This window comes from Rattus rattus, chromosome 2 (assembly GCF_011064425.1).
Source record: "Rattus rattus isolate New Zealand chromosome 2, Rrattus_CSIRO_v1, whole genome shotgun sequence".
In the NCBI taxonomy this organism is placed as follows: Eukaryota; Metazoa; Chordata; class Mammalia; order Rodentia; family Muridae; genus Rattus; species Rattus rattus.
In genome coordinates, this window is record NC_046155.1 from 63,124,837 (window position 1) to 63,133,427 (window position 8,591).

The window sequence follows — 8,591 nt, forward strand, 5'->3', positions numbered from 1 at the left end:
CACACACACATGCAGGTGGAAGGATCTGATGAATATTAAACAACTCTCTGAGGAGCACCCTAGAAAATGGTCTTGGTAAACCACCCATCCAAAACCCTGGACCCACAAACGCTTATTACACAGACACAGGTTGATAGGATGCTTTAAACCAAAGGTAATGGCAGGTATCTTTCAACCAGTGTTGAAGACAGCACTGAAATGAGTCTGGGTGTCTTTGGGAACTGCCACAGCCCCAGCCTAGCACATTAGGATCTGGCTCTGCTGTGGGAATCCTGTTCACAGTTTAACACATCCGAGCACAGAAACGCCTGAGTTCAGCAAGTCCCAGCAAGTCCCAACTGCAACGGAACTGGGTCTGTGACCTCATGTATAAATGAAAGCATGCACAGCAAAACGGGTCCCATCTTTATTCACTTCTTCCTAAAGTAAGGTGACATTCACTTTGGGGAAGGGACAGAGAACCAACCACAAAATCAAATGACATTTGCTTCCAAAATGTAACTGTCGCTGCTACCGGGCAGAATGTATCTCCCTTGCTGTCGTGGGCCTGGACGTCCCACACTTAAGTGTTGCTACTCACAGAACTGCTGGGGGTTCCGTTAATGGTTAACAGTGTCAACTGTAACACATAAGGGTAAAGGGAAAGGAGCTGCATCCACTACTACTAACTTCTTCTCAGCGTGGCTAATGCTCCCTTCCCTGTGCATCCTACGTGTGAGCTTCAGACGGTTTCTTCAGAGCAGTCAAGGAACAGGGACTGAAGGTATGTTTGAACAACGGATACGTCTTGCTCTTGCTGTTTGAAAAATGGAGATTTAGAGGATCTTCATTTCATCTCTGCTAACAGGAAGCCAGCCCGAGGCGCACAGTGTTAAAGACACATGACTTACCGTTTCCACGATAACTCTGTCCTGCACCTTGGCGATTTCCTTCTCCACTTTAGTTTGCTGACTGCCAATAAAGGTTTTGCGGTGTTGACTCAAGTCCTTGGCTTTCTGAAACAAGCAACAACAAAAGAAGGTACTTGATCCTGGAGCCCTGAACTGACACCTCGCCTCATTTAATCTAAAAAGCACCGACATTGCATATCCAAATGATCCCTGTCATGAATCAAGGTAAGAACAGTGGCTACTTCCTGTGCAGCTATATGAACTCTCCACAAAAAGTTGCAGTGCCACAGTTGAGCTCAGTACCACTGTGAGACGAGAACAGCCTAAGTCACTTATCTCAGGAAACCGATGGATGAGCAGGTAAACGCCACCCAGAGCAGACATGGAAAGAGGCACAGGAACGTGCTGGAGACCCCCTAAGGTTTCCAGGGGTTAGGAACCATTCGTTCGCTGTGTCCACGGAATGTAATTTTCACAGAGAAGACACAGCATGCAATCACATGCCCTTTTAAGCTAGGAAAAGCTGAAGTGAGGACTCGATCCCCTCTGATCATCTCTCAAAGAACACGTACAGAGGATGTATGTGGAGGATACAGAGGACAAAGAACCGTGTCACCTTCTGTCCACCAACCAAAAAAATGCCTGTCCAGTCTCTGCCCTATTCCCAGGGCCCAGAGGACCTTAAGGGCATAGGGCGTGGGGTTGGGGATTTAGCTCAATGGTAGAGTGCTTGCCTAGCAAGCGCAAGGCCCTGGGTTCGGTCCCCAGCTCCGAAAAAAAGAAAAAAGAAAAAAAAAAGGGCACAGGGCGTGGACACTAGCTGAAAGTGGGTGAGGAAGGAGAGCCTGCTGGACACGTGACTGAGGAGGACTGACAGGGCGACTTTGAGTGGTGAAATCATAGGATTTCCATAGGGAAGACAAGGCACAGGGAACTACCTGGGCCAAGAGCAGACTCAAAGCATGCACAGGGAACAGGAGTCACTTCAGGGGAAGCTGGTGAATGGCGAGGAGGAGGGGAGGAGGGAAGACAGGACAGAAGCAGCCAGTGGAGCTTTTGGAGGAGGGGTGTTTGCAGAGGACACAGGAAAGAGGGAGAGTTAAGAAGGAAGGCCACTGGGAAATATGGAAGGGGTTTCAGGGCCCTGTTTCAGTAGGACAACTAACTCCTCAGAGCTGAGGTCTAGGGAAGTACAGAAGCCTGAGAGAAGCAGCAGAGGGAGATCAGGAGACCAAAGCTCCAGTCAGCAACTCCCATGCTAGCACACTCTCCCACTAAAGGTAAAGGTCATCAGTTTCCTGGGTTAGACAAAACCGAGCCTTTTCCCGACACGTGGGGCAAACATTCCAACGAGAATGGGATCACCAGTTTCAAAGCTAATTACTTTCCCCACAGATTGAGAAAGGGTCATTCTCCCTCCTGCTTTTATAGACACGTGGTGTGACATAAGGATGTGTTCTGTTCTCGAGTGCAATCTACCAGACCTTCAAAAATGTGTCACACATATCTTTGGCGTTTTCAAGCTTGGTTTCATGATCCGCTATAGCCGTCTGTAAAATCTTCATTTGCTTCTGAGTTAAAAACTAAAAAAAGAGGAAATCAATGATAAAGTGTCATACAATTGAGCATCCAACCCAGCTGCTTTCAGCAACTGCTTCCCGGGGTGTTTTGTGGGGTCTACCATTCATGATCAAGGTTGAAGACATGACCTTCCGTACCAAAAACAACCTGACAGGTGTCTGGCCGGTCACAGAGTGAGACATCCCGTCACATCCGGGCAAAATTCACATGAACTAACTCCTCATTTTGAAATTACCATGAGATACATCTAATCTGTAGACTCCCACCTCACCAAAATTAAGGACAAAACGTTCTACTGTGGCCCAGTTTTCATAACGTATTGGGTTTTTTTTGGTCAAACTCGATGGGCACAAAGATTGGCTTCCAAGAGAACCCATCTTTCCAAAAAGGTTTTTCACTAAACCTTCCTCACCTGTCAGTGACTCCCCACATGGTGACACCCCAAGAACTACATTATCAACAAGAGAAGAATGACAGAGAAGAAGAATAACCACCGTTATCCGCTCCTGTTTTCAAGAAATTGCACATCAAGAAAAAAAAATTCAGAAGATGGAACCATTTACTTCTAGGAAACTAAGGCAGGAAAGTTAATGATTTTCCTGAGTTTTCTAAATGAGCAGACCTCAGGACTATGGCTACACCCCTGGGAGAATCGGTGGGTTCTAGAGAACATGTTCTTCACTGCCAGACTGGAATCAGTCTCCATCTCCATCTCCCTCAGTACTCCAGCCTCTGCTTCCCCACCTCTGGAAGTCAGAATCTCCAGAAGGCAGCTCCATCCTCCAGCAGGAAGAAAGAACCCCAGAGGCACCACAGAGTCCAGCACCTGTCCCCAAAACCCCATTCTCACCTCCAGGGAAAAGGTGACTCAGTCACCATCGCAGGTCCATCACTGCATGGCAACCTTTTCCCTCTTCTCCTCTGGGGACAGGGCTGGGCTGAACTCCAACCACTGACACCTAAGTCTCCATCTGCCCTGCCACAGCCACAGCCACAGCCACAGCCACAGCCACAGCCACAGCCACAGCCACAGCCACACCACATGAGTCCTCTGCATCCCTGATCCCTGTGTCAGAAGGCTACTTGGGGCCCTCCCACTGTTTGGCATCTGCACCTTGGGGATCCTGAAGGCTCCCCGCTCAGGACACAATCCCATACCTTCCCCTGCACTCTGCACCAGACGCTACCTGCTCATCCCCAGATGTCCCCACCAACCTGGCTCCTCACCCATCATCACCCTCCTTGTCATCTCTCCACAGGGAAAAGAAACAAGTCAGGGAGGAAGGCCCATCTCTCCTCACCACATCCACCACCCTCCTTGTCTCCCTGAGCTCATGTCCTGTCCCTTCCCTCCAGACCTGCTGCACGAAACCCTGCCACCAGGGAACCTGCCACAGCAGAGGATGTGTTCCAAGCTGAGAGCACCACTCACGCTGAGGTGTTCTTCTTCATCCTTTGTTCTGTCCACCTCATCCAGCCACTTCTGGTGCAGGGACCCAAACATTTCACAGTATATGGACTTAAGCTCCTCCCTGTAAAACACAGTACTGATTACAGAGCATGGTCACACAGGGTGCGGGCAAGCCAATGACACACACTCGTCATTGTGAAACAGGAGCTCGGAGCAAAAGAGAAAGGGGGAGTAAAGTACACTGACTCATGAGAGGTGAAATGTGACACTCATTCCATAAGAATTTTGTCTTAAGCTTCTACCAGAGACATCATTTCACATGTCTTCCCTCTCAAACAGTGAGGGTGTATTAGCGTATGCTTCTCCCAAGGTGGCAATTCTGGCTTAAAATGAGACTCATCTTCCCTTCCCCTTATGGAGTAACCTATACATTCTGAGAGGCTAAGTCCATGTCCTGAAGGCAACGTACCCTATGGGGTTTACAGACAGACAGAGCACACAGAACCCTTTCCCCACGTGGGACTTACAAAAGAGAGCACTGGTGGTATCTCCTAATAGGGACAGTTTTGTGGACCACAGAGGACTGGCCCTCCTTACTAGAAGTGACCTGTACTGTTATCTGATAGGGGAGGAAAGGCAGTCTTGCCAGTCTTGAGCCTAACACAGCTGAGTTCCATAAAAGAGGGGTTCTCATTGGTTATGAATAGGACCAGGTCATAGAGAAAAAGGCTGTGCTCTGGAAAACCCATCAGCTATCTGACTCTGGGCACCATCGAGATGGCAGACAGGATGACTTGGCTAGAGTAAAAGCTATACAGATCTCCTTTACCCGTGGTCACAATGTTACCTTGAGTTTTGCTGAGCTTTCAAAATACCCTGGAGGTTTTCATTCAGGCTTCTGAAAGAGGCATTTACATCCTTTTCAAACTGCTTCCTCTTTTCCCTAAGTAACCTGTTAACATCACCTGTGCGAGAAGAGAAACGGCACTACCTCACATCACATATCCAGAGGAAGAAGTGCTTTTTCTTCCCAGAGACACCACCTACAGGATAATATGAAAACCTATGCATCTGTTGTCAGGTCTTGCTTTGCTGTTAAAGACGGGGCCTCTTGCAGCCTAGGCTGGCCTCAAACTTGCTACGTAACTGAGGCCATCCTCAAGTTCCTGATCCTGTCTCTACTTCTTAGGTGCTAGGAATACAGGCATGGGGCATCGAGCTTGACTAAAGAATGCCACTTGACAAACAATTTTCTGGACACTTCAAAACCCAAGCAGTTCTTCTGCACCAGAAAGAGCAGCTCTGTCAGACTTCCTTGCTTGTATGAACTGACTCTACATTGCTGGCTAAGAATTGATGATGGCTCTCTAGTAAAGTTGCCTTGGTCCACCGACACAAGTGAATAAAACCTGTCTTGGTTGGAGGGACATGTGGTACACCGACTTTGTTACCTTGGACGACAGAAAACAAGCTAGTGTGGCATGCAGGAAGTGCACAAGCTATCTCGCTTTTTCTGCCTGGTGCTGCCTTGGGAGGTCCCTGACAGGCTCGTAAATGTCTACAGACTAAAGGCTATTTTTACAAGCTCTCCTTTGGCACGGGTTTATGGAGGAGAGCGACTTTGGAAAGCCAGAAAACTGATTTAATTCAGAACCTGACAAACAGCTGTTGAAATCTCACGTACCACTCCTGCAGTAAGTTAAAGAGCAGAGATTTATCTGCTCACCCATCACCTCTGATGACACTCTTCAGTGATGCAGGAAGCAGGAAGCAGGAAGCTCGAAGCTCGAAGCTCTCCCAACAGCTTGGGTAACAGCTACAACATTTCCCCTGCTTACGGCAGCATCTTAAAAGTTAAGGTAAAGGTAACCCCTGAAGGCCAAAGGACAACTTCTTCTTCAGAAACATCCTGTGAGTCACTGAACTGTTCCAGAGTTCTGTTGTCTCTCAGCGACCACATTCTCAACCTGCGTAAGTCGGAGGGTTGGAGAGAAACTTCTGGGACTACCAGACCTGCTCAAACCTACCTTTGAAATTCTGCATCCTCTTTGGAACAGGCTCCCTGTGGGAAAAATAACACAGAATCCTTAATTGAGGACAAGCATCCGAAGTTTGCATCGAAGGAAAAGGAGAGGCTTGGTGTTTTGCGGAGGCTAAAGCTTATGTGGGATAAAGTCGGATTTTCCTCTCTTTGGGTCATTAATTTTATTCCTTTGTCCTTGTTTTCTTACCGAACCAAAGAGTCCTTTGCAGATACATATGGGTACCTGGATAAGGGTCACTTCCTGGAGCACAAGTGACTGAAAGCCTACTGTATCCCCAGGAATCCCACCCAAAGCTGGGTTTGGGCGGCTCACAAAAACCACAACCCAGGTGTTCCCTGCCCAACTGCAGGCAGCTGCACAGAAGTTATCTCTCCTCCTCAAGAGGTGATTTTGTGCCTGCTGTGTTCCGGCAGCATAGCGGATTTTATACTAAACGGTTCCCAGAATCCGTTCAAGGGGAAGCAGAGGGTATCATAAAGGACACCCATGTGTCCAGCACTCCAGCCACATTCACTCTCCTCCTTCCTCGAGACCCTCCTGCTAGTCCTCCTCCATCACCCAGACAGTATCTCTTCAACTTTCATGCCAGGTATCATGTGCAACCTCCAGATTCTACCTCTCACCACCTCCCCTTGAGCCCTGCTAACCTTCCCCTCAACTGGGTATTGCCTGCCTCTTCCCAGTCTCCCCTCTGAGTTCGGGTTATGTCATTTTCTGGATGTATTTGTAATCCAGGAACCCCAGAGGAGAGAAAACAGGTGGCAGTAGTCTCTTTGAGGCTGGCCTATTTCACTTAGCACCACGTCCCCACTTAGACCCATTTTCCGGCACAGGGAACCTTTTGCTTTGTATACCTGCACACAACCACACTGAAAACTACCTCATGGGGAAGGCTAGTCCTTTAAGACATCACCTGGCCTCTTTCAAGTCTGATCCTGAGGAATGGCTGCCCATCTCACTGGTCCCAACAGCTGGACTGTCTGCTGCGTTGAGAAGGAAGGAAAAACCGTTGCAAATGAAGCATGGTGTTCTCATCATCCTGCATGGGAAACAGCTCCACTCTCTAGTTGGTTGAGCCCATGTCCAAAACATGGGTTTGGAAGCAGTCTTCCCGAACTCATGCCCTCACCCACCCCAGCCCCACAGGTGAAACTCAGCTTGTCCCGAGTCTAGGGACAGCAGATACATGTGTGTACACGCCTTACGAGAAAATTCCCTGTGACCCCCGGGCTTCTTCAGAGGCATGCTGGCCAAGACCAATGTCTCTGGGAGCCTTGTATCTATGCCATGGGCTGAGAATGTCCGGTGGGGACCAAACCCCAGAGCATGCTTGAGAATCCGAGGTCAGAGTCTGAATCTCAATCGCCCTGCCCTCTGTGCTCCGCACTCCCACCACCTCAGCCTGCCCAGCCGCAATACCATGGAATGGCCTGATTAGCAACAGACTGCCCCCATGTTCCATGTGCCAAGTAGTAGAGCATCCCCAAGGTTGGACCCAGACCCCTAAGCCCTGTATCGGTTATTACCGGGATTGGCTGCAACTGGATTCCTCGAGTCATCTGATGGGAGGGTCTTATCTACCCTTGGGCGCTTGGCACTTTTCTTCATGGCCTTCTGCTCCTTGCTTGACATGGCTGGAGCCTTCCTGGGTCAGACAGGGATTCCTGAAATGTTGGTATGCACAGACAGCATAAAGATGCTGAATTTCATGACGCTCAATGAAAACAGGGACCAGGGCTCCGGAGGCGGGGGCCATGTGTGCTGGCACTTGTGCTGGAGCAAAGAGGAGGTGGAAGGGGGACATCAATATCCCCCAAGGGCTAATCACATCCCGTCCCCTTCCCCCCCCCCCCGGCTGAATGCAGAGCTCTCTACAACCCAGAAGCTCTTTCTCCTGGTTTTCTGTCACCAGGGTAGGACAAGCTGGGCTAGACCCCAAGCCAAGTGATCCAATATTGCTGTCTAGTCACAAACACCAATCTTCCAGTGGCCAATGAGGTCACTGGAGCCGATGCCCTGGCAAGCAATGGTCACAGGTCAGGTGACATTCCTACCCACTCTCAGTCTAGATGCTTGGAAGAACGACAGAAACCCAGGCCTCCAGGAAGAGACCGAGAGGATACACTGGAGGCAAATGCAGAGCTTCCCCAGTATACCCACCCAAGATGACACACAGCCTGTGGAGGGCATGAAGCCTCTGTGCTCACAGACAAGGACTACAGAAACCAGGGATGTGAAGGCTGCAGGCAGGCTCGTGTCATCAACAGAAGAAATGTATATGCCTCTTTTCCACCCAGAATGCTGGATAGTGGATGTTGTTAACAGCCTGGTGGTCACTGCCACCCGTGGTGTGTCAGGTCACACCTGAACACCCTGAATTTTAAGTTTATCTCAGTCTCCCCCCTCCCGCAGAACTGCATCATTAGTTTCCTTTGTCAGTCAGTAAAACCCTGTGAGACATGGGGCACTGTTTCACCAGACAAAATCTGGGAAGGTTGAGCAGATACAGAAATCCTGGTAAATTCTCGTACAGGAGAATGGGAGGGCTTTTCATCTACTACTCGTACCCGGTTCCTGTCCTGGAACATGTGACCGTGACCCTCCCCACCCCACCCCACCCCAAATATCTTGACCACTAGTCCCATAGCACAGAACACCTGAGTT

The 8,591-nt window shown here is 49.4% G+C and overlaps 1 protein-coding gene across 1 annotated transcript; it reads right to left on the reverse strand.

The window, feature by feature from the left end:
* Positions 1-485: 485 nt before the first annotated feature.
* Positions 486-7,559, reverse strand: LOC116893871 (X-linked lymphocyte-regulated protein 5C-like). Its single transcript, XM_032895595.1, has 8 exons — positions 7,454-7,559; positions 6,841-6,910; positions 5,910-5,944; positions 4,730-4,847; positions 3,904-4,003; positions 2,375-2,473; positions 891-995; positions 486-796 (listed from the first exon to the last, which is right to left on the reverse strand). The coding sequence occupies exons 1-8, from the start codon at positions 7,557-7,559 to the stop codon at positions 722-724; spliced, it is 708 nt and encodes a 235-aa protein (XP_032751486.1). The 3' UTR covers positions 486-721.
* Between the last annotated feature and the right edge of the window lie 1,032 nt (positions 7,560-8,591).